The sequence below is a fragment of the Lycium barbarum genome, chromosome 9, assembly GCF_019175385.1.
Source record: "Lycium barbarum isolate Lr01 chromosome 9, ASM1917538v2, whole genome shotgun sequence".
Lineage (NCBI taxonomy): Eukaryota > Viridiplantae > Streptophyta > Magnoliopsida > Solanales > Solanaceae > Lycium > Lycium barbarum.
Genome location: NC_083345.1, coordinates 120,377,496 through 120,404,142, shown reverse-complemented (window position 1 = coordinate 120,404,142; position 26,647 = coordinate 120,377,496). Strand labels below are relative to the sequence as shown.

Below are 26,647 nucleotides of genomic sequence, written 5' to 3'. Positions count from 1 at the left end.
TTTGCCCTCTTTTTCATCATGTTGGGATTAGAAAATTGAAATATGACGAGGAGTTTTTAAGTAATTGCCAACCGTCGAATATATTACTTTCTCCTACCTCATTTTGGATGAAACTATTAATTTGATACTTTCCTCTTCACCGTGATATTTTCAAGCAACTTTTAACATATTTTTAATTGTCAAAATTGGACTTGTAATACAAACGTAGTTTCTAACTATTTATCACCTTACTCTTAAGAATTAGCCAAACCTTTAAAGTGGAAAAGGTTGAGGGACATGTGACTTTTAACTCCGAACCCTACTAACTAAGCATGTCATGCCCATTATCTCCTAGGGGTAGGTATAGACGGATTTCTCGATCATTAAAAAAATAGAGTAAAGAATCGATAACTAAATCAAGAATAACAAGTGACCTTATAGTCCAAACAATATTCTTAAAGTTGACTTGTGATTGAGTCTACCTCTAGTAAAAATTTGTACCAAAGTACACTGATGAACATAAAATGTTACTACAAAGTCATCAACTACAAGTTGAGGTTTGCTTCTGCTTTAAAGTCGATTTGCAATATTCAATATCTGCTTATATCAATTTGATAACGAGTAAAGACCATAGAGCTTATGCGTAGAAACAACAGGTGCATACACAAAAATTGACATCTTATACGTATGTGTATATGTATAGAAGGGAGGGGGGAAGAAACATGATTCAACAAAAACTGTAGATACATTCGGTTTCATGTCAGGAACAAGAGAGAAAAGAAGATGAACCAGACATAACTGAGGGGAAACTAGAAGCTAAAAGGTCCCCAAATGTGACCCCCACTAAAGTCAAGAAACTACCATAATTAACAAATATACCTCGTATACATTTCATTGAGCGATCAGATCATAACTTTTTGTTTGATGTTAGTAAACCCATTTGTTCAGTAAGCTGTTCCATGTTCTGAGTTTTGTCCCATCCATTTTCTTGTGGCTTGGTTTCACTTGTCTTGGAAATATCATCCATCGCAGCGGGGTCCATCTCGTCTGTCTCTCCAGGGGAAGGGCTTTGTAGGAACTTCTCCCAAAAGGGGTCACCGACACTAGGAAGCTCTTGTATATCGTCCAGCAAACCAGTCTGCCACTCGATATGAGGATCAGGAGAGAAACTACCAATGTCAAGTGGCATTTTTCCATTCACTCCAACTGAGGTATCCATGAAAGAATCATGCTCCATCTCAGATCCAATAATATCTATATTGTTTTCGGGCAAAATTTCCTGCAACTGTGATAGCTCAGGCATAATTATATCTGATGCAGAAAGTGAACCAGGAGGCAAATCTTGAGCTCCTACCAACGAGCTTAAGTCTGGGAATTGATTATTGGCGATTTCAGAAGATGCACCAAGACAAGATGACTGGATCTCAGAAATGGCAGGTGACGAACTTTGACCAGCAATTGCTGAAGCTGTATTCAGCAAGGGCTGGCCAGAAGTTGGTGCGACTTCCTGAAGAGTGACTCCTGAAAGATGAGCGGAAGATTCATTAGATTGTGGTGAACCGTCACCAATCAGGAAACTTTCAGGACTGTTGCTGAAGTTCTCTAATCTAGGAGAAGAATCTAGTTTTGAAAGCTCCCTCAGCATTGCCTTTGCTGCCTCATTCATCACAGGTTGGTACTTCACAATCTGTCCATCCGCAGCGGTAACGGAGTGATCCTGTGATTCAGTGTCCTGCTTAATCCTCCTTTTCTTGTTGCCTTCAGCTACGCGCCTATTACTCTCATTTTGCTGCTGTACAAACTGTGCCAAGAATCCAGGGCTGTTAACAGCTTTTGCCAGGAAAGACATCATTTGTTGTTGTCGCTGCTCCATACCCTGAAGGCGCTGCACCATCCCTTGCAACTGATTGTCGGTGGTTTGCTGTTGTTGTCTGAGCCTAACCAGCTCTTGCATAAGCACGTTCTTGTCCCTTTTCAGCCTCTCAACCTCCTCTTCAAGCCCAAATTTTCCAACCTCGACACAAGCCCCAACAGACGCACTCTGTCCATGTGGCTGCTGCTGCTGTTGTTGAGCATGTCCATGAGCAGGTTTACGCCGACTTATACTTTTAAGCAGGTGCTTCTGACCTCTTAAGAATCCCTCGTTAGCAAATTCCCAGCGGTCTGGATCAACCTTTCTAAAACCCTGTATGTCCACAAAAACCCCAAAAAGAGAGTAGTTAAAAGGCATGAGTAGGAGTTCGATAAGCAGCACAAAGATCATTGGGCCAATATTTCAAATTAAAGGTAATTAATCAACAAAAGAGTTTACCAAATTGCTTGGTTTGTCATCAAGATCACTCGTCAGGTTTCCTTCGCAAACAAAAAGAAATCAATAAACAATTCAAATCTCCACCCACACTCAACGGAATAACTACGTTTCCATAAGCTTTTCGGTGGAAAATTAGCATGACTTGAAAATCAGTACAAAAATTAGGTACTTTATCAGAAAAACTAATGAGAACTGTTTCAGAAACCACCCCACCACCAAGAATACAAATAGGTCTCAAATGATCCTAACGCAGCTCCTCCCAGAGCTCAAGAAAAAGAAATCATTCTGATACGGATTTAACAACAATCAAAAAGTGAAATCATGTCCAATGCATTGTAACTGCTCCTCATGTACCTCATGGTTAGCAAAACCCATGCAAAGTATTACTGATGTCAGAACAGCGCTCAGATGGTGCAGATTACCTCGAAAAGAAGAGAAGAGAGAAAGTAAAAAAGAGACGGAGGAGCACTCAATCTAGGCTATACAAAAGTTTAAGAACTGCAATAGGGGCTCAACCTCATTTACCTACTCCGATTTACACATAAGTACATATATGTGGCCTGGTGGTAATTGGCTTGAGCCTTGGGGTGCTCCCTTTCAAGGTCTCAAGTTCGAAACCCACTGGGTGCAAACAATTTCTGAGGGCCATCGGACTGGGGTAAAACCCTGAATTACCCGTGGTGCACTTGCGGGAAACTCCTTGCCGAGGGCCTGTGCACCCCCGGACACCCGGTGCTTAATCAAAAAAAAATATGTGACCCTACATACACACACAACTTCCTAATAAAACACATGAGAATATTCACCCCTGGAATACAAAACATGAAGAAAAGGCAAAATAATGGATGTGTCTCCACGTCCAACTGATACTCAACCATAGCACATTAATATTACAGAAGAAGGCACAGATGTATACACAAATGCAGCAGAGAGACAATAAAGATGGTCTTCTACAACCAGAACAGATAGAGATCCAGTAACAGCAGCCCACTATTATGTTTCAAAGACGTGACGTGCGCCTATCCACATCCCGCGCTTTACTACCTTTACCACTGAGCCAAAGCACTAGCATTCGAGGCTAAAACGATTGAGAATTAACAATATGGAATTACCATTTTGTTTCACTTCATCTTATGCAAAAAAGAGCGAAATATCTTCCTTAAGCTTAGATCTTTTGCAAAGGAAAATCAAAACCTGAAAGATATTTCCAACTTCATTTGACTAAAAACCTTAGTACGTCCTTCTAAAAATGTATTGAAAACAAAAAAAATGCAATCATGGGTGCTAGATGCTGAAATCCATCTTGATGCTATGGGTCTTGGAGACACCATTAAAGAAAATAATAAAGCATCCAACCAAGAAAATGCCAAGGCTATGATATTCTTGCGTCATCATCTTGATGAGGACCTGAAAATTGAATATCTTACTATTAAGAATCCACTCGTTTTATGGAAAAACTTGAAAGAAAGGTATGACCACCTGAAGATGGTCTTCCTCCCAAAAGCACGACATGAATGGATCAATCTAAGGCTACAAGATTTCAAATCAGTTATGAAGTATAACTCTGAGATGTTCAGAATTACTTCTATATTGACACTATGTGGAGAAAAGATTAGTGATTCTGATAAGCTGTGGAAGACGTTCTCCACTTTTCATGCCTCGAATGTGCTCCTGCAGCAGCAATATCGAGAGAAAGGTTTCACAAAGTATTGTGATTTGATTGCTCATCTTCTTGTGGCCGAACAAAATAATGATTTGCTGATGAAAAATCACGAGAATCGACCTACTGGCGCTGCACCACTCCCCGAAGTGAATGAGGTGTATGCCCACTACTCCAGGCGTGGAAAAGGTCGTGGCCCCGGTCGTGGTCATGATAATAGTTGTGGTCGTGATAATAGTCGTGGTCGTTATAATGGTCAAAGAAGAAATTATTTTCCTGGTGTTAATCACTCTTCAAAGAAAAATCACCACCAAAAGGGGAAAAAGAAGGATGATAGGCATGAAGTGCCAGAAGCACGTGGCTCAGAAAACAAATGCTATCGATGTGGTGAAAGTGGACACTGGTCACGTACGGCAAAGCACTTGGTTGAGCTTTATCAGGCATCAATTAAAAGAAAAGAGAAAAATCCCGAAGCTAATTTTATCTCTGAAAATCAAATTGACATCACACACTTGGATGTAGTAGATTTCTTTGAGCACCCTGAACGAAAGATAGATCACTTGATTGGTGATGGTTTTGTGGTTAGAGATGATTGAGTTGTTTATTTTAATTTTTACTAGTCATAATAGTTGATGAATAAAAGACCATGTGACAATAGTTGTTTACATGAGTACTATTTTTAATTAGTCTAGATTTAGTAAGTTTGTTATAGTCAGTTATTAATAAAATTTTAAAATCTGGTTTGTCTTGATTAAATAATATTTTAATATTGGTATTAGTATCCTCTGCTTACTAATTATAAAGGCTCAATGAGATATTTTAATATTGGTATTATTATCCTCTACTTACTAATCATAAAATCCAATTATGAAGACATTTGTTTGATTGATTCTGCTACTACACACACGATATTCAAAGACAAGAAATATTTTACTCATTTACTTATGGGTAAGGCAAATGTTAATACCTGAAGAGCCACCATAATTTTACCTAAGGGAACAAAACTCATTATAAGCAATGCCATGTTCTCTCCTAAGTCTAGAAGAAACTTATTAAGTTGTAAAGATATCCGTCAAAATGGATACCATATTAAAACAATGGATGAGATGAATCTTGAATATCTTGGTATCACCAAGGATGTCTCTGGCCAGAAAGTTGTTGTAGAAAAGTTTGTTGTAGAAAAGTTTCTTGCTTTGTCTTCTGGCTTATATTGGACAAAAATTAGTGTAATTGAGGCACACTCCGTCGTAAACCAGAAGTTTACTAACTCCAATATTAAGCAGAGGATACTAATACCAATATTAAAATATTATTTAATCAAGACAAACCAGATTTTAAAATTTTATTAATAACTGACTATAACAAACTTACTAAATCTAGACTAATTAAAAATAGTACTCATGTAAACAACTACTGTCACATGGTCTTTTATTCATCAACTATTACGACTAGTAAAAATTAAAATAAACAACTCAATCATCTCTAACCACAAAACCATCACCAATCAAGTGATCTATCTTTCGTTCAGGGTGCTCAAAGAAATCTGCTAAATCTAAGTGTGTGATGTCAATTTGATTTTCAGAGATAAAATTAGCTTCGGGATTTTTCTCTTTTCTTTTAATTGATGCCTGATAAAGCTCAACCGAGTGCTTTGCCGTACGACAGGTACGTGACCAGTGTCCACTTCCACCACATCGATAGCATTTGTTTTCTGAACCACATGCTTCTGGCACTTCATGCCTATCATCCTTCTTTTTCCCCTTTTGGTGGTGATTTTTCTTTGAAGAGTGATTAACACCAGGAAAATAATTTCTTCTTTGACCATTATAACGACCACGACTATTACCACGACCACGACCGGAACCACGACCTTTTCCACGCTTGGAGTAGTGGGCATACACCTCATTCACTTCGGGGAGTGGTGCAGCGCCAATAGGTCGATTCTCGTGATTTTTCATCAGCAAATCATTCTTTTGTTCGGCCACAAGAAGATGAGCAATCAAATCACAATACTTTGTGAAACCTTTCTCTCGATATTGCTGCTGCAGGAGCACATTCGAGGCATGAAAAGTGGAGAACGTCTTCCACAGCTTATCAGAATCACTAATCTTTTCTCCACATAGTGTCAATATAGAAGTAATTCTGAACATCTCAGAATTATACTTCATAACTGATTTGAAATCTTGTAGCCTTAGATTGATCCATTCATGTCGTGCTTTTGGGAGGAAGACCATCTTCAGGTGGTCATACCTTTCTTTCAAGTTTTTCCATAAAACGAGTGGATTCTTAATAGTAAGATATTCAATTTTCAGGTCCTCATCAAGATGATGACGCAAGAATATCATAGCCTTGACATTTTCTTGGTTGGATGCTTTATTATTTTCTTTAATGGTGTCTCCAAGACCCATAGCATCAAGATGGATTTCAGCATCTAGCACCCATGATAGGTAGTTCTTGCCCGAAACATCAAGGGCAACGAACTCGAGTTTTGTAAGGTTAGCCATAAAATAGAGAGAATAAAATTATTACCTTAACCTTCAAAAATTCCTTGAGACGGTAGAGTCTCGTGCTGATAACGTGTTATAAAACAATAAACTAAAACAAGAAATATATGTAGAACAAGAGAGAAGAAAGTTCTTATTTCTTCAAAATGTTTCATACAATATGAAAACTTATGCCTCTATTTATAGTGCTACATATAGGCATGCAAAAGGTTAACAATAAACATCTCATTTAATATATGAGATAATGGAAGAACCATTAAGATGGTGGAAGATAATGGAAGAACCATCAAAATAGTGGGAGATAATGGAAGAACCATTAAGATGGTGAGAGATAATGGAAGAATCATTAAGATGGTGAGAGATAATGGAAGAGGCATTATATTTGTGTAGTGGACATCCATACTCTATATTTCATAACAGCATACATATTGTCAAGAAAATAGATTCAAAGGGATTATTTTCAAACAAACCAATGAAGTGGCAAATTCATAAAAAATCACTCTTCCCTTCTTCTCATTTCCATTTCGTTCTTCCTTCCCTATCTCTACCTCTTGTCACTTTTTCCGTCTCTTCACCGTGAACCTTTATTTCTACCAATAACCCGTGTCCTTTCCACTCTTTCTTTGGCTTCCCAAGAACCTTTCATAACTTCCAATCACATTTTTACCACCTTTTTCTCCTTCCAAGACTTTTTTCGCTCTCCCCAAAAACACATCTCATCTTCCATCACATCTCTTATCACCTTATAATCTTTTCAAGACTTCCTTTTCACTATTTTTTAGAAAATCTCCCATCTCTCGTCACCTTTTTGTCCTCGGAAAGCTTCCTCTTATCAATAACTCTTCTTTTCATCATCACATCTCTATCACCTTTTTGTCACCTCTGTGACTTTTTTTATTGTTCCCACTTCCCAGGACTCTTTTTTCTTCTCAAGTATTCTTCATTTCACCTCTCATCTATATCACCTTTATATCACAAGAAGAGAGGGAATGAAATAGCTTCAAATAACCTTTGCTCTTCTTGCAATTAGCTAAGAACAACCATGGAAGAGGAAGAGCTGCTTGCACTGAAATCTACCACAACTCCCATAATCGCACCAAAAGAGGTTAACACTCAGAGTTCTATAGCCGCACCCTAGTTCTACAAAGAGCTTTTGTCCATAACCTCAAAGAAAAACGAGAGATCCAAATTCAAAATTCTGGGAGTTGAAAACCAGTGAAATCCAGCTTCACCGCGCCTCAACCCTCATTTGGTCTGACTAGGAATTTACAACAAACTATGGTCCAGTTCGTGTTTAGATGTTTTCCATGATTTTTTTTTTTGTCTATTTGTGATACTATGTGATCATCTCCAAAAAAACACTATATATATTTATGATTATTAACCAGTGATGACTGATGACTGATGACATATGCCAAACGTACTCTCCAGTTCAACTCGTGACAGACCTATGATAATTCATTACGTATGTGAAATAATATTTGGTTCATCCTCATTTCAGTTTTTCATTTGTTTTCTCCCATTTTAAAGTGGGTTGTAATATATCAGAATTTTGTTCTCTTTTTTTTTTTTGTATAGTAATTTCTTTTCTATGGATGGCTTAACTCATAAAATAATTATAGATCAGATAGATAACTGTGTTTCACATTTGGATCAATGGCTGATTGACACTTTCCCTTTGGATCAAATGAACCTCCTAAGCTTAATCTCTTCTTTTTGTCACATTTTTGTCTTCCTAAGACTCGTTTTCCATCTCTTTGGAATGACTATAGGAGTTGTGGTAGAAGCTCTTCTTCTTCAATGGTTTTTCTTAATTCATTGAAGAACAAATGTTAAAGAAATAACCAATACTCAAACTCTTAACCTAAACTATTTCATTCTCCGCTTATTGTGATATAAATGTGATAAATATGTGACCGAACGAAGAATTCTTGAGAAGAGAAAGAAGTAAGTCCCGGGAAAAGGTGACAAAAAGATGATAAAGATGCAATGGTGAAAGGAAGATTTATTGAGAAGAGGAGAAAGCATTGAGGAGACAAAAATGTAACAAAGACGTGACAGTGAAAGGAGTATTTCTTGAGAGGGGGTAAAATGTCTCGGGAGGACAAAAAGATGATTAGAAATGGTGGGTAAAAAACAAGTCTTAGAAGACAAAAAGGTTACAGTGATGTATGCGAGATAGGAGAGGTTTTTGAGAAGAGTGAAAAAAAGTTTTAACTAGGCCAAAAAGGTGATAAGGACATGAAGAAAGATTTCACTAACACAACCAAAAAAAAAAAAGGACACGATGGAAGATCTGAGGGGTCCTTGAACAAAAAAAGAAAGGGGGAAATAATAAATACAATTGGTAAAAACAAGGAATCGCGGTAAAGAGATGGGAAAGGTGACTAAAAGAAAAGAATGAAAGGAAGAAAGAGAAAAAGAAACAACAACAACAACATACCTGGTTGAATCCCACAGTGTGGGGTCTGGGGAGGGTTAAGTGTACGCAGACCTTACCCCCACCTTGAAAGGTAGGGAGGCTGTTTCCGAAAGACCCTCGGCTCAAAAGAAAGCAAGAGAAAAAAGTCAGATACCGACAAGCAAATCAAAGCAATGCGAAAATGAGAAATAACAAGAGTAAAGAAGTCATGATAACAGCATGAAAAGACAAGACCCAACACATAAAAGCAGGGATCAAAGGGCAATAAAAAGTAGAGCAAAACTACGCCTACTAGTGCGACAGAAAAGCGAGACTACCTACTAGCCTTCTATCCTAATCTGAGCCCTCCACAACCTCCTATCTAAGGTCATGTCCTCGGTAATCTGAAACTGCGCCATGTCTTGCCTAATCACCTCTCCCAATATTTCTTTGGTCTTCCTCTACCTCTCCTAAAACCGCCCATACCTTTCACACCTCCACACTAGGGCATCAATGTCTCTCCTCTTCACATGCCCAAACCATCTCAGTCTCGCTTCTCGCATCTTGCCCTCCACCGATGCCACTCCTAACTTGTCCCGAATGTCCTCATTCCTGATCCTATCTCTCCTAGTGTGCCCACACATCCACCGCAGCATTCTCATTTCCGCGACTTTCATCTTCTGAACGTGAGAGTTCTTGACTGGCCAACACTCTGCCCCGTACAACAGAGTCGGTCTAACCACCACTTTATAGAACTTGCCCTTAAGTTTTGGTGGCACTTTCTTGTCACACAGCACTCCGGAAGCGAGCCTCCATTTCAAGCATCATACACCAATACGATGTGTGACATCATCGTCAATATCCCCATTTCCTTGTAAAATAGACTCAAGATACTTGAAACTTCCTTTCTTTTGAATGACCTGGGTACCAAGCTTTATTTCCACGTCAACCTCCTGAGGTACGCCACTGAACCTGCACTCCAAGTACTCTGTCTTGGTCCTACTCAACTTGAATCCTTTAGACTCTAACGTCTGTCTCCAATCCTCTAGCTTAGAGTTAACTCCGCTACAAGTCTCATCAATCAAGACTATGTCATCTGCGAACAACCTACACCATGGCACCTCACCTTGAATTCGTCGCGTCAATCCATCCATCACCAAGGCAAATAAAAATGGACTAAAGGCTGATCCCTGATGCAAACCCATCAGAACTGGGAAGCGCTCCGAGTCTCTTCTTATAGTCCTTGCCCTGGTCTTGGCTCCATGATACATGTCCTTGATCACTCTAATGTACGCCACAAGTACACCTTTAGCCTCCAAGCATCTCCACAAAACCTCTTTTGGCACTTTATCGTAAGCTTTCTCTAGGTCGATGAATACCATGTGCAAGTCCCTTTTCCGCTCCCTATACTGCTCCACCAATCTCCTAACAATATGGATGGCTTCAGTAGTAGATCGCCCCGGCATGAATCCGAACTGATTCTCTGAAATAGACACGCCTCTCCTCACCCTCATCTCTATCACCCTTTCCCACACTTTCATAGTGTGACTTAGCAGCTTGATACCTCTATAGTTGTTGCAGCTTTGAATGTCGCCCTTGTTATTGTACAAAGGAATCATTGTGCTCCACCTCCATTCTTCAGGCATCTTCGCCGTCTTAAATATGACATTAAACAACCCAGTCAGCCACTCCAAGCCTGCCCTACCTGCACTCTTCCAAAATTCCCCAGGAATCTCGTCAGGTCCGGTCGCTCTTCCCCTGCATATCCTACGAACAGCACCCTTAACCTCGTCGACCCTTATACTCCTACAATACCCACAATCGCGATGCCTCTCAGAGTACTCCAAATCCCTCGACACAATCTCTCTGTCCACTTCTTCGTTCAAGAGTTTATGGAAGTATGACTGCCATCTCCGTCTAATGAGAGCTTCCTCCACCAACACTTTATCATCCTCATCTTTGATGCACTTCACTTGATCCAGGTCGCGTGCCTTCCTCTCTCTCGCCTTGGCAAGCCTGAACAACTTCTTATCCCCGCTTCTGTCCTCTAGTTCTGCATAAAGGCGTTCAAACGCCGCTGTTTTCGCTGCCAACACTGCCAACTTCGCCTCCTTTCTCGCCATCTTATACTTTTCGTTGTTCATCCGCTTCTCTTCGTCATCCTTGCTGTCTACCAGCTTCGCATACGCCTGCTTCTTTGCTTCCACTTTACCTTGGACTTCCCCATTCCACCACCAATCCCCTGGTGCACAGCATGGCGACCTCTTGAGACTCAGAACCTCTCTAGCTGCTTCTCTAATGCAACTGGCCGTCCTATCCCACATACTGCTCGCATCTCCCTTGCTCTCCCACGCCCCTAAAGCCAACAGCTTCTCCCCTAATTCTTGGGCACTAGACATAGTCAAACTCCCCCACCTGATCCTCGGCCGATCATCGGCGACCTTCTTCTTTTTCTTCCTCTTAATCTCCAAATCCATCACCAATAGCTTATGTTAGGTCATAAGATTCTCGCTCGGAATGACCTTGCATTCTTTACAAAGACATTTATCATCCTTTCTAAGGAGCAAAAAGTATATCTGCGTCGCTGCCACCAAGCTACGAAAGGTTACCAAGTGCTCCTCCTTCTTAGGGAAACTCGAGTTGGCTACCACCAAACCAAAAGCCTTAACGAAATCTAAAAGTGAGACTCCTCCTCCGTTCCTGTCTTCGAAGCCAAAACCCCCATGCACATCATCATAACCCCTCGAAACAGACCCAATGTGTCCATTGAAATCTCCTCTTACGAATAACTTCTCAGTAGGCGATATACCTCCCACCACTTCATCCAAATCCTGCCAAAAACGCCTCTTTACCTCCTCGTCCAAGCCCGCTTGCGGCGCGTAAGCACTAATAATGTTCAAGGTGCAACCTCCAACGACCAACTTAATTGTCATCATCCTGTCATTGACCCTTCTAACCTCTACCACCTGATCCTTTAGCTCACTATCAACCAAGATGCCTACCCCATTCCTATCTCCCGACTTACCCGAGAACCAAAGCTTATACCTGTCCACATCCTTAGCTTTAGGTCCTACCCATTTAGTCTCTTGGACGCAAGCAATATTAACCATCCTCCTCTTAAGAATCTTAACTAGCTCTATGGACTTTCCCGTTAAAGTCCCAATGTTCCAAGACCCTACTCTCAACCTAGAAGCTCCCTTAGCACCCTTAACCCCCCACCCCTAGCCCCCGACCCCGGCCGAGAACATGACCGCCACTAAAATGGAGTATTTTTCAAGATAATCCTCTTTCAAATCCTTTTTTATAGAATCTTTTTTTAATATATTTTTATACAAATATAGACACTAACTTTTTCTTTGCTTCATCTCCAATGAAGTTTTGGAAGTACTAAAAATTGTACCCAAACTAAATTAGAATGTCTTTCCACAATTTTATTTATTTTCCATCATATTTGAAAATAGTTCCTTTCGTTTTTGCATAAGTCAAATTTAAACATAAAAATAACGTAACTTGAAAAGAAGCGGGTAAAAATGGAGTGTTTATAGGGCACATAAGGAATAACAACAAATTAAAATCATCCAAACAACTAAAACAGCATCTTCCAAACAAGCATGTGCAGGAGAGCTGGACAAGAAAGACCTTTCTATCCAGATGATGATGATCAGCACCACAAAAAACAGAGTAACAAGTCTCCTTGAATAAATTTTTCAACCCAAAAGTCACACATTTTCAATTAAAGAGCCCTATTATGTTTTCTCCCTCTTTGTATCATTTACTCAACACAGAAGTTGGAGATCGAAAGATTAACCACACAAATTTTATTTAAATTTGCTCAGACTTCCTTTCCCGAAGAGATTTGCATGTGATAGCATCAGTTTAGATGCTTCATGATAGGTTCCTCCAACTAACTGTAAAATTCCAAAAGAAGAATTTGAGAGAAACGGAAGTTAAGAGAAATGATTGAGCGATTTAAGATTTCACATTCTCATCAAGAAGTCCATGCTAATATGCTAAGGCTCTCTCTTTCGTGACAACAGGAATGAGCAAATAAACTACAAAATCTCTAGCTTCACTCTGCACCAATAAGAATTCATTTCCTCCCCCCATAAATGTTCATCCCAGCTAAAATACCTCCATCGCAGGACAGAAACATCTAAGATATGAATGCTAAGGGTAAGAACAAGAGCATTGAAAGATTAAGAAGAGAAACATGGATGAAAGGGCAACTATAGAAGCTTGAAGTCTAACTGCAAAAAGTCTTAACCTACACCACTCACCATACAATCTAATGAAATCTCATATTTACGTAGTAATAGTTAGAGGTGAACCAAGCAGTCTAGTGAGACACAAAAGTATTAGGACGAAAACCTTTTTTGTTCTATGATATAGAAAACATCTGAATACAACAGCATACCCAGTGTGTTTCCGAAATTGTCTATTTAGCTCATTCAAGAACAAAAAGTCCTAATACTTTTGATCACTCACATCGGCCTATTGAAAGAGGATTCCTGCTATAGAACAAAGGTTCCATGTATATGCTAGACAAACTCATCCTCCCTAAACTCTCCCCCCCCCCCCCCCCCAAAAAAAAAAACTCTCTACACAGGTATCCTAAAAGGCAACACAACCACTTTTTCCATGTAGAAAGAACTGGAAACAAGGTCAGGAACCTTATTAATCAATAAACTTTAGCCTTGAGGTGCACTAGGGAGAAAGATATTTAGACATCACAGAGCATCAACCTGCAGCTATAATATTAGACCCCTATTCACTTTGGAAGGGCAGTGATAACAACATAAGTTACCAACTGTCCGAACATGATGCAGATATCGACAGCCCCATAATCAGTTTTATTGCGGTAAAGAAATATACATGTGTCCTGATTGATTATCTACTTGATGATACAATAAGCACAACTTTTTTTGATAACCAAGAAATTCCGAAGGGTCAACCCCGTAAGGGGAACTATGTGGATAATGGGCCTGCCCTTCTACTGTTATCTACTTAAATACCAGGCATTCGTATGCGACAGGATTCAACCCTTGACGTGTGCCTAATCCACAACACATGTTGCACTCTTACCACTCGAAAGTCCAAAGTCATGGGGACACAATAAATACAACTTTCATGTAATAATTTTTCATTTTCTTTTTGTTTATCAGCAAAAATAATTTTCACTATCTTAGGGAACTAAATCCTATATTGATGTTAAGAGTAAACGATTGAAGCTCAATTAATCCATGAAGTTGGATTGCACAAGCTATATTAAAAACATATATTGCAAGACACATCACTCAAAGATGTCCTCAAATGGATAATTGAGGAAATAGGGCACAAGAACAATCCACATGATATTCATAAGAAAACAAAGACAGGCCAGAGCATCAACCTGCAGCTACAATATTAGACCCCTATTCACTTTGGAAGGGCAGTGATAACAACATAAGTTACCAACTGTCCGAACATGATGCAGATATCGACAGCCCCATAATCAGTTTTATTGTGGTAAAGAAATATACATGTGTCCTGATTGATTATCTACTTGATGATACAATAAGCACAACTTTTTTTGATAACCAAGAAATTCCGAAGGGTCAACCCCGTAAGGGGGAAACGATATGTAACAACCATCCAAAACAAAGGTGTAAAAAAGGGAAAAAGGGATACATACATAAGTATTCAACTGCCTCACAAAGCTGGAGAAGTTATTATGCTTAAAATACTTGGGTAGAAGATCCCTAGCAAACTCCGGTGGATCCCAAACCACAAAGCTATTATACATCGAACTCCACGACACAATCTTATCACTACTCTCATCATCCACTCCCACTCCCCCCACCCCAAAAACCACACCTACCACCCACAACTTATCCCGATCCCCCCACCACAAGAAGTTGCACTCACATCTCAAAAACCTCATGCTATTTTGCTCTACCCCCATAGAGTACTTTTCCTTATGTAACAACGAAAAACGATACTACAATTCATCACAATACAATACAGCCATAATGCAATACAATACGAATACATTAACAAAACGAAATGTAACAACCATCCAAAATAAAGGTGTAAAAAAAGGGAAAAGGGATACATACATAAGTATTCAACTGCCTGACAAAGCTGGAGAAGTTATTATGCTTAAAATACTTGGGAAGTAAGTCCCTAGCAAACTCCGGTGGATCCCAAACCACAAAGCTATTATTCGTCGAACTCCACGACACTATCTTATCACTACTCTCATCATCCACCATATCATACGTCTTCACTAAAAACGGCGGCGGCGCATTCGCACTCCCCATCGGCGCCGGCGCCGGAGCCGACGTCTGAGCCGCAGCTCCCTCACCGGCAGCATCCTTATTCGACTCCATTCAACGATAACTATTCGGGTCGGGTCGGATCAAATCAAACGCCGACAATAAATACACCACATATACATATGAAATTGATATGTGCAATAAGTACACTACATGTATATATATGAATTGAATATGTGCAATTTGTACGGAAAGGGGGGTTAAATTAGGGTTTGGAAATGTTAGCCATTAACGGAGGTCGGAAAGAAAAAAAAAAACCCTAATTTTTTTAGAGAGAGAAAGGGATAGGAGTGTGTGCGAATGAGTGAATTTTTAGAGAGAGAAAGAGGATAAAATGGACCGGTGGAGGAAAAATGGACGATTTGATTAATTTTGTAATGACCAATTTACCCCCGTGCTTTTTTGTTTGGACCGCAATTCACGGGGGAAAAGTGTAAATTTTTATTTGGTCATTATAATACTCAGTTAAGTATGTACTGTAACTTTCAGTTACTTTATTTAGTAGGCGTTTGGACATGTGATTTCATTTATAATTTTATCTCATGAGATGAAATTTTAAATTATCCAAAAAGACATGATTTGAGATTTGAAATTATGATTTCAAAAAATATAAATATAAAATTTGACCCACACGTTTATATTTTGTAAAAAAGGACCCATAAATTGGTAGATAGATACCTAATCATGTTTACCAAGCATAAGTTGGTAGATATATTGTTGGTACCATGTCGGAGGATTAGATTAAAGAGTAGTAACATTACTATTCATGTTAAATTTTCCTTTTAATGAACTAAAGTTTGATAAATTGATGTTATATTTTTTAGAAAGGCCTTCTAGTAGCGTATTAATTTTATTATAAACTATGATTTACTCATTTGGTAAGATTGTATAAGAATTGGGAAAATTTTGATGGTTTTCACAACTTGTGGATTTTTATGTTTATAAAAAAACTGCAACTTAAAAAATCTAAATTGCATGTCCAAACATGATTTCATCTCGTGATTTCATCTCATGAAATGAAATCATGTCCAAACGGCTCCTTAGGGCAACAACTGCAGCAGTCACCAGTCTGGTCCCCTACCCCACAAAGTAGCTTGATGGTGAGTCCTCATACATTTTCGATGCCATGAAGCTAGATTAGTGAGTTATTATGCTTTCTTCAAAGAACAGTTGCTTTCAGGCTCACCTCCTGGTTGTCATCGCTCAATCATTTCTGGCCTTGGATCAAGGCTCTCACTCGCTCAAGACGTCGTTGCGCTGGGGGCAAGTGTTCTTCGGAATGACTGGGCGTAAAGGGCACGCATGCGGTGAATCGGGTTGAAAGTGAAAGCCGCCAAAAACTGGGCGAATGCTCTCGAAACCAAGATTGAATGGCCAATTATCCTCTGAACCCTCAATTCTATTATTTCCAAGAATGTTGAGCCGGGTATGTAAGCCATGTATCTGGGAGGACCCAAAGAAGACGGGGCGAAGGAGATGTTTGGACATAATTTGAAATCATGTTATGAAATCAGTGATTGTTTTGATATGTGGTTTGGATTTCTTAAGTTGTATTTTTCTCATACACATAAACACCTCACAAGTTTTGAAAACCATCAAAATTTTCTCTATTCTTATACAATCTTATTAAATGAGTAAATCATAGTTCATAACAAATTAATACGTTACTAGAAAGGCTTTCTAATATCAATTAATCGAACTTTGGTCAATAAAAAGGAAAATTGAACATGAGTTGTAGTGTGAATATTTTTTAATATAATTTGAAGTTTTCTAATAAAATAGTAATATTACTTTAACCCTAAAAAAGAAAAGGAAAAAAATAGAGTAAATAGAGAGTGTAAGAAAAGACAAGAACCGAAAAAAAGAAATGGGACCATATAGAATCGGAAAAAAAAAATGAGAGTAAATAGAGAGTGTAAGAAAAGACAAGAACCAAAAAAAAGAAATGGGACCATATAGAATCGGAAAAAAAAAATGAGAGTAAATAGAGAGTGTAAGAAAAGACAAGAACCAAAAAAAAGAAATAGAAATGGGACCATATAGAATCGGAAAAAAAAAATGAGAGTAAATAGAGAGTTGTAAGAAAAGACAAGAACCAAAAAAAAAGAAATGGGAACCATATAGAATCGGGGAGATTGAACCCGACGTGAATCGAACACGCAACCTTCTGATCTGGAGTCAGACGCGCTACCATTGCGCCACGGATCCCTGTTGTTTCAATACATCGCTTATGTACTAGTGATAATACACGGCCTTTCAGCTCAAATTCTTGGCAATGCTTATGTCACATGTTCAAACTGGTTCTTGCCACTACCTATATGAAGATCTACCTTATTTAGACATATTTAATTCCAGTTAGTAATAACTATTCAATGATGATGATTTTTTGATATTGGCCGAAGTGAAGGGTAAAATCTACAAGGGAAGGGGCGTCAACGACACAAGTAACAGTAAATCAAACAAATAAAATGGGGAACACGAAAATAAAAAAGAGAAAGTGTGGCCAAGAGATTTTATTAGTAGTCCGATTCCACAATCATAATACAATGTTTTACTTTTTCTTTTTATAACAAAAGAAAGTCTTACTATGAAAAACTAGAATACAAAGTGTGTAAGAATAGTTGGGTCTTAAAGCAATAACCCGTTGATCTAGTCACCACCAAAGCCTTCAAGAGCTATTGAATTGATTCACAAGCATGGTTTGAAGTAGATCCCAAATGCTGTTTTGAGGAAGATTTGTCATCCTTTTCTAAGAATAGTATTAAATATGATGTATTAGTAATGCTGGGATTATGAATGTTGAGCTAATTGAGTGAATATACAACCTATCCATATCGAGATTTGGTTGAATAGTCCGTTAGACTTAAAACCTTATCCTTTTGTACTCGATCAGAGGTTATACAGTGGATAAGTCGTGGGACAACTATGTCGAGGTCATCACCCATGACTAGAGGACGTACCTATCCAAGTTCTCAGGCGTAGCACAGTGACAATGATCGTTTGATCGGGAATTGATCGTATGCCTTGGTTTCCGTTGTGGCTTGTGGATAAGGCAGGGACAATGTAGCACCTTGTAGTTTTAATATCAACAAAAAGTTATATACATATTGTTGTAACATCTATTAATGTACCTGTAGTTAGGTTGTCTCTTGGGTGACAAATATGATTTGATAAGTTTCCATAAAAAAGGGGTCTTCCAACTAATGCTATAACAACAACAACACCACCAACATACCCAGTGTAATCCCACAAGTGAGGTCTGAGGAGGATAGGATGTACACAGATCTTACACCTACCTTTGTGAGGTACAAACAACTAATGCTATAAAAAAGGACCAAAATGCAGATTGAAGATATGGTCCCTCCAAATAAGAATCAAATTTTATTAACAAACCAGCCATTACATAGCAGCAACACACAATTGCAACCCCAAGCACAAAATTTACAAATATAGAAAACAACCCCTCACATATCCACCAGCCCCCTCCCCCAAGCATACAAAACTTCATTTCACATTCACACAACTTCTCTAGCATGACTAAAGCATTCAAAGTATACTCTTATCACTTGAATCACAAAGGTCACTTCCACTCGTGAAGAGTTTAGGATCCTTTCCTCCATATCAAAATCTTCTGTCATGCTGCAAGTACTATGATCACAATTAGAAGTATGATTCCAAATATCACCAGAAGCAAGCAAGTCTGCAAAAAAGACAAATCCGTTAAGAAATAAATTATCTTCAGAGGATGATGTGCGCTGCGAGGACTGTAAGATGGAAATATTTATGCATAGTATATAAAGACGCAGGGAGCGAATATAAGTAACTATATTTTCTATCTACATTTAATAAGGAGGCTGAAAGATTTGAACCCAACAACAATAACAACTACGCCTCAGCCCCAAACAAGTTGAGATCGGCTATACGAATCCCAATTTCTTCATTTAAGCTCATTTCATATCATCGTCATACTAAATAAAATAAAGGTAAAAAATAAGTCAAATAATAACAATAGAAGTTCGCTAACAAGTCTACAACCTAATATCAACTAGGAGATACCACCTATATGGATCTTTTTCTTCCATTTGGCCCTATCTTTAACTAAGTCTACATTGATACCAAAGATTTGTAAGTCTTTCAAGACGTAAAAATCATGATAAATCCTCATAATACAGATAAGATGAAAGATTTGAAAATAATAACTCCACCTATCATGAGCATGCTCACATTGCCAGTCCCAAGCCACATAGGTTGAAAGATTTGAAACCATCCAAGAGAATTTTAAATTTGCTCCACTACCTGCATATTTTATATTAAAAATCCAACCTTGCCATAACTTTCCTTCCCTCACACTGCACCAAACCTAATATACTAATCACATGACTTGACTTTTCATTATAGATTCTGTAAAAAAACTTAAAAACTTCTACCTACAAATGCCTCATAATTGCACTTCATATTTGGAAACAAAGTACACAGCAGACACCTGAAAATGGTGTCACTATTCTAACTCTTCCATTTCTTTTAAGCCATGCTGTAACTAGAGCACCTAGGAGCCGTTTGTCCATAGATTTTTTTTTTTCTTTTTTTCTTTTTTCAAAAAATAATTTCAATTTTTGTTAGGTTATACATTGGACTGATTTTTTGAATGAACCACTTTTTCAAGTGAACAATCTCTCTCACCACAAAATTTCTACTTTTGTTCAAGTTAAACGCACGTCCAAACACAATTTCAATTTTCAAATACGCTTTTTCAACTTAACTTCAAATACTAGTTTTTCTTTTAATTTTTTAATGTACGCAAAAATACAGCTCCCATTATCCACAACTTCACATTTAAATTCTCGAATATCCAAGAAACAAACATAAGATTTCTCATGCAACATAAACAGAATAAAACTGAGCCAGATTTATGTTCAGGAGAGTACTGGAAGTACCAGAGACGAATTAGATCTTTGCGTCTTTGCTGCTTTAGCAAGTTGCGATCTCCCCTGTGCAGTAGCAGCATGAGAATTCTCAATGTTGGAGCCAATATCATCTGAGAAAAAAGAGAATCATATAAACATCAAATAATGTCCCCTAGAGATTTGAATGTTTAAACAAGGACAAGTGAGTTACCAATCGTAGTTCCTTGCTCGTGAACAAGCACGGCAAGATCCTTGAAAATCTCATTCACTTCACCAATCTGTTGTTGTACGTCTTGTATTCCTTGACCTCTTTCCTCGATAATAGCTTCATTGAACGCAATCTCGTTGTCTAAATGTAAAACATCCTGTCTGCAGCAAGGAGCACGTGGAACACGAAACAACCAGATCAGACGTGAATATATGTGTCTTAAGGATGCAAAACCATTTATCATTGATCATATTGCCATCACAAAAATAGTTTTAATACTTATTATTAGTAAATTCTAATTTTGGTCATTGTGATATCTAACTAAGCATATTTTACCTTCAACTAATTGAAATGTGCACTTTTGATCCCTTTGCTTGTGAATATCACAAATTTACCCTAATTATTAGTCGTTCCACCACTTAATTACCCAAGTGTTAAGTTAAACTTGTACTAATACTCCATATTTGGTGGTAATATAGTTCTGAAAGTAGTTCAAATACAACATACTTCTTACATAAAGGGACCAAAAACACACAATTCAATTAATTGAAGGTTAAATGTGACTTCTTACATAAAGGGACTAAAAACACACAATTCAATTAATTGAAGGTTAAATGTGCTTCGTCAGATATCACAATGACCATAACAATAAGTGAGGGACCAAAAGTGTTATTATCCCATCAGAGATGTCTCATGTAAATGCAACTTCAGCAATGGCCAAGAAATGCAAGTTTTCAATTTATTGTTTCATGGAACCAAATAAGTTTTCATGCCCGTGCTCATATTTAGGGTGAATTACAGTTCAACAATTCGTTGGCTCTGATTTCGTTTCCCAGATTTGATGCGGACGATTCAGTCGCTGGTATTTTATGAATGTACATCTACCTTGTCTTTCCACAAAAGTATAGGAGCTACACTAGCTCACTTATTCAGAGTCAAAATAAGCCCAATTTTTCAGAACAAATTGAGACATTGAAATGTACTAGTATTGGTGTTGACAACACTAACACCACATAAATTTGACATCTTTACACCCATTGGTAGCTCATTTCCCAACACTCTTAAGCCCCGAGCTTCATTTGTAATCTGATTTCTCTGTACTACAGCAAACAATCGTCTATCTAATTCGCACTAACCCAACAGTTGTCTTGAGACCAAACTCAAAGGTAAATTTCATTTCCCTGTATGCCTGTAACTCATGGCTATCTTGCTGGAGAGTTTTAGCAACCAATTCAACTATCAATGTTTCTTTAACTAAATGCAGATCTGAATTTGATAATAACGAGCCTAATCTAAAGACAATTGCAAAAAATAGTAATAAACCATAAACTCACCTTCTTGATTCCACAAGGAGAGCTTGCTGTTCCTGACTCTGATCTGAAGCAACATCTATCTCACTGGCTGTGTAACTGTTTACCACGAGATAATATAAATGAAGGATCTATATTAAAAATGCAGGGCAAACAAATTTAGATGAAGGGTATGATTCAGTAATTGTATAAAAATGGGACTCTAGACTAAACATCATAGCACTACAAGTTTCTTTTATGTAGTTCTTCATAAATGCCCTGTGTCGACCTACAAATGCACCATCTGTAGGTATAAAACTTAGGAGGTGTTAATAGGGGACGAGGTATACCTAAAATCACATGGGAAGAAGTTGTCTCGAAAGACCTACAATTTCTTGAAATTACTGAAGACTTAGCTAGAGATAAGGCACAATGGAAGAAGAAAATCCCATATAGGTGGATATATACTAGCTGTGAATAGATTTTCGTCTTGTTAGTACGTTGATTTTGGACCCAATGCTTCTAGGAGTATTTTGACCTTATCATATATATATATATATGTGTGTGTGTGTGTGTGTGGCAGTAAAACAATAGAAATTCTTCTTCTTCTTATTATTATTATTATTATTATTATTATTATTATTATTATTTATATATTTAACCTATTTTTCATTTTTATTTTTATTTGGTATGATGATGACATGAGTTGAGCTTATCCTCATATGACTGACCCCAACTTGTTTGGAACTAAGGCATAGTAGTTGTTGTTCACATGCCGATAACTTCGTTTACAAAATGATAATTCCCATAAAAATGACTGCTGCCACTAGCATTACCTAGAAGGAAGAACGGCTTGGGGAATAAAAGGTGTGTATGCCGTCTCCCTCTCTGCTGCAAGTCTTTGAGCCTTTTGAAACTCTTTCAAGACACCTTGAAAATCTTTAGCAAGTTTAGCATCTGTTATTTTCTTGCTAGCCTGAGAAAAAACAGTATGAACTTAAATTCATAAATGTGAGAGAAAAGTTGGAAATAAGAAGAGGAAAACACATCAGACAGTCCCTCTCAACAAAAAGAAAAGGATGAGAACTTTTAGCCTGTTTGGCCAAGCTTCCGGGGAGCCAAAAGTTCTTGTTTTAGAAAGTTGAGGTGTTGGGTCAAGCTTTTAGGGAAAATAGTGCTTTTGAGTAGTAGCAGAAGTTGTTTTTCAAAAGAAAAAAAAAAGTAGCCTTTTCCCTGAAGTACTTTTGGAACATTCGCCAAGCACAAAGTACTGCTCCAATACTAGCAAAAGTGCTTATCAAATTGATTATCCAAACACAAATTGCTACTTTCCCAAAGTATTTTTTCAGAAAGCACTTATGACAAAAAAGCACTTTTCAAAATAAGCTGATTTTGAAAGCTTGGCCAAACATGCTATTAGTATATAAGAAACTCTCAAAGAAATAAAATGAACAGTACGTGTTTAAATATATGTGACCTAAAAGTGCATACCCGTCAAGATTAAGAAAAGTGGATGACCAGAAACATCGAGCTTTTTCAAACTTACACTGACATCGGCATGATGATCTGTTTCACTTATTTGCTTAAGTTTTGCAGATGTATCTTTGACTAACTGGCCAATATGTACCCTTGTCTTGTGCCTGCAGTTGAGCAAAATCAGCACAATTACTACCAAACAATTGTTCGATCAAATGAGAACTACTATTCCCTCCATCCCAATTCATGTGGTGGTGTTTCACTGGGCACGGAGTCAAACACTTATGAATCTTCTATATCCATTTTGACCTCCAATATTCACATAAATCACCATATTATACTCCCTCTATCCCAATCCCAGTTCATGTGATATATTTCCTTTTCAGTCAGTCCCAAAAAGAATTGACAACTGTCTACGGTTTGGCAACAATTTAACTTTAAACTTCCCATTTTACCCTTAATGAGCTACACTTTGAAACACTCTCACATGCACTAGTTGTGACAATTCAACCTAATTTGAATAAAATGTTAAGATCACTTACAACTTTTCACGTAGCTCAGGTGTATCTTTAGGGGTACCAAGTGTATTCACTAGCCTTTGAAATGTCGAAACAGCAGTATTGATCTGGAAGATTCCAGAAGCTACTGCTTGGGTCGGGTCTTGCTTCCCATTTGTATGGAACCTTCTAGAACCCAAAGACCAACCCAACTCAAGATCTTGAAAACTCATCTTTTTTATCTTATACTTCAATTTTTTCGACAAAAGAAAACGACCCAAGAATGTCACTTTCTATATCTAGTAACTCTTTAAACCCAATATCCTACATGTTTTATTTAAAACCACAATATTCAAAGGACATTTTGGTAAATTACACATCTTTAGTTTAAGATCACAAGATTCAAAAGTCTTCTTTATTTTCTAAAATCAGTCGCGAGTCAACTTAATTATACTATTTTGTGTCAATTTTCAGCTCCAGTATTCAGAGGAATCATCATAATTACACTATATTCAGTTAGTCAACCTATAGCAACTCCCCCTTTACTCGAATTTACGACAAGCTATGCTTTGCAAAACTCTCACATACACAGATACACTAGTTACTCCCTCCGTCCCATATTACCTATCCACTTTCTCCATTACACGCCCTTTAAAAAACTCATAAATAAAAGTGTATTTTTACTACATTAACCTTATCTCTCTCCAATTAATTGCACTCTAATCAATATTGGTTACTTAAAAAAACCAATTAATGCTAAGGGCAAAGTATGAAAAACTTAATTAATTCTATCTTGATTTTGTAAATGGACAAGTATTTTGGGACAAATATTTATAGTAATGTAAACAACTAATATGGTACAGAGGGAGTATGTGATTCAACCTAATTTGATCAAAATTGAATAAAATGTTAAGATCACTCACAACTTTTCACGTAGCTCAGGGGTATCCTTTACAGTTCCACACCAAAACACTATAATCCAACCTCAATCCAACCTAGTGAAACACTACTTTACTCCCTTTGTTTCAATTTATTTGTCTTACTTTCCTTTTTAGTTTGTTCCAAAAAGATGTCACTTTCTATATTTAGTAAGCGTAACTCTTTACCCGCAATATCCTATTTGACATATTAAAGAACACACGATTCAAAGGGCATTTTGATACTATTTTCAGTTTCAAGTCAACCTATAGCGACTCCCCCGTTTAACCGAGTTATTGATCATATATGCTTTGCAAAACTCTCACATACAACATACACTACTATATAATTTGATCAAAATTGAATAAAATGTCAAGATCACTTACAACTTTTCACGTAGCTCAGGTGTATCTTTAGGGGTACCAAGCGTATTCACTAGCCTTTGAAATGTAGAAACAGCAGTATTAATCTGGAAGATTCCAGAAGCTACTGCTTGGGTCGGGTCCTGCTTCCCATTTGTATGGAACCTTCTAGAACCCAATGTCCGACCCGATTCAAGATCTTGAAAACTCTTTTTTTTTTCTTATTCTTAAAATTTTCAAAAAAAAACTCCCAACCCAAGAATGTCACTTTCTATAATTTAGTAACAATTTGCACCCAATATCCTACACGCGTCCCAAGTCAACCTAATTATACTATTTTATGTCCATTTTCAGCTCCAATAATCAGAGAAATCATCATAACTATACTAAATTCAGTTAGTCAACCTATAGCAACCCCCCCTTTAATCGAGTTTTTTACGAGCAAAAACTCTCACATGCACTAGTTATGTACAACAACAACAACAACATACCCAGTGAAATCCCACAAAGAGAGGTCTGGGGAGGGTAGTGTGTATGCAGACCTTTACCTTTGTGGGATAGAGAGGCTATTTCCGATATGACAGTAAAATAGCAAGATACAAAGCAAATGAAGCAACAAGCACTAGTTATGTGATTCAACCTAATTTTGATCAAAATTGAATAAAATGTTAAGATCACTTACAACTTTTCACGTAGTTCAGGTGTATCTTTAGGGGTACCAAGTGTATTCACTAGCCTTTGAAATGTAGAAACAGCAGTATTAATCTGGAAGATTCCAGAAACTACTGCTTGGGTTGGGTCCTGCTTCCCATTTGTATGGAACCTTCTAGAACCCAATGACCGACCCGATTCAAGATCTTGAAAACTCATTTTTCTTCAAATTTTTCAAAAAATAACCCTGACCCAACAATCAAAATCTACAGTTATATACAAAGAGAGAAACAAAATCAAACTTTGATCACAATTAAAGATTGGGAATTTGAAAGGAAATTGTGGGAATCTTGATATTTCTTCAAATTTTTCGAAAAATAACACTGACCCAACACTCAAAATATACAGTAATATACACAGACAGAAATAAAATTGAATTTTGATCACAATTAGAAATTGGGGTTTGGTGAATCTTGAAAACTCATCTTTTTTTTTTCTTTTTTTTTTAATTGAAAAATTCCTCTGACCCAACAATCAAAATTTAGAGTTATATACACATAGAGAAACAAAATCAAATTTTGACCACAATTAGAAATTGGGGTTTTGGGGAATCTTGAAAACTCGTCTTTTTTCTTTTATCTTATTTCTTCAAATTTTTTCAAAAAATACCCACGACCCAACAATTAAAATCTGTATTTATATATACAGGAAGAAACAAAATTGAATTTTGATCACACTTTTTAAACTTTTCAAAAAGTTCCTCCAACCCAACAATAAAAATCGAGTTTTGATCACAATTACACAAACAAATATGAAAATTAGGAATTGGGGTTTGGGTAATTGTAAGGAAATAAAATTGAAATCTTTTTTTGAGCGTTTGAAAGGAAAGTGAAAGAAATGATTTGCATTTTGTGGGGGCAAGGCCTTGTTGTACTTTAGATGTGACACGGTTCAGCTGCTTGCCACTTGGCAGCTTACATTTAAATTTATTCAAATTGTGTTTTTTTTTTTTCTATATATCTATATCTTCTACTCCCTCCGTTTGTAAATTCATTTGACTGAACACGACATTTAAAAAAGAATAAATACTTTTGAAATTTATGGTTCAAAATAAGTTTTGAATATTTATGTGACTGTAAATTATTTCATAAAGTGAATTTGTTTTCAAATTAG

At 37.4% G+C, this 26,647-nt stretch overlaps 1 protein-coding gene and 1 non-coding gene across 5 annotated transcripts; both read right to left on the bottom strand.

Annotated features, from left to right (window-relative positions):
* Positions 1 to 17,305: 17,305 nt before the first annotated feature.
* Positions 17,306 to 17,377, bottom strand: TRNAW-CCA (transfer RNA tryptophan (anticodon CCA)). Its single transcript has one exon. It is a non-coding gene; the product is annotated as a tRNA-Trp (tRNA).
* Positions 17,378 to 18,524: 1,147 nt separating this feature from the next.
* On the bottom strand, positions 18,525 to 26,417 carry LOC132609699 (syntaxin-22-like). Of its 4 annotated transcripts, none has more exons than XR_009570920.1 (8): positions 25,506 to 26,417; positions 23,117 to 23,210; positions 22,407 to 22,546; positions 21,616 to 21,690; positions 20,285 to 20,442; positions 20,104 to 20,204; positions 19,375 to 19,465; positions 18,525 to 18,869 (listed from the first exon to the last, which is right to left on the bottom strand). XR_009570920.1 is itself a non-coding variant. In XM_060323808.1 (8 exons), the coding sequence occupies exons 2-8, from the start codon at positions 25,691 to 25,693 to the stop codon at positions 18,804 to 18,806; spliced, it is 822 nt and encodes a 273-aa protein (XP_060179791.1). In that variant the 5' UTR covers positions 25,694 to 25,699; positions 26,112 to 26,413; the 3' UTR covers positions 18,525 to 18,803. The 4 variants fall into 4 exon arrangements, 2 of the variants coding, with proteins under 2 accessions (XP_060179791.1, XP_060179790.1); XR_009570921.1 differs by having other exon boundaries at positions 19,394 to 19,465; XM_060323808.1 differs by lacking the exon at positions 19,375 to 19,465 and having other exon boundaries at positions 25,506 to 25,699; positions 26,112 to 26,413.
* Between the last annotated feature and the right edge of the window lie 230 nt (positions 26,418 to 26,647).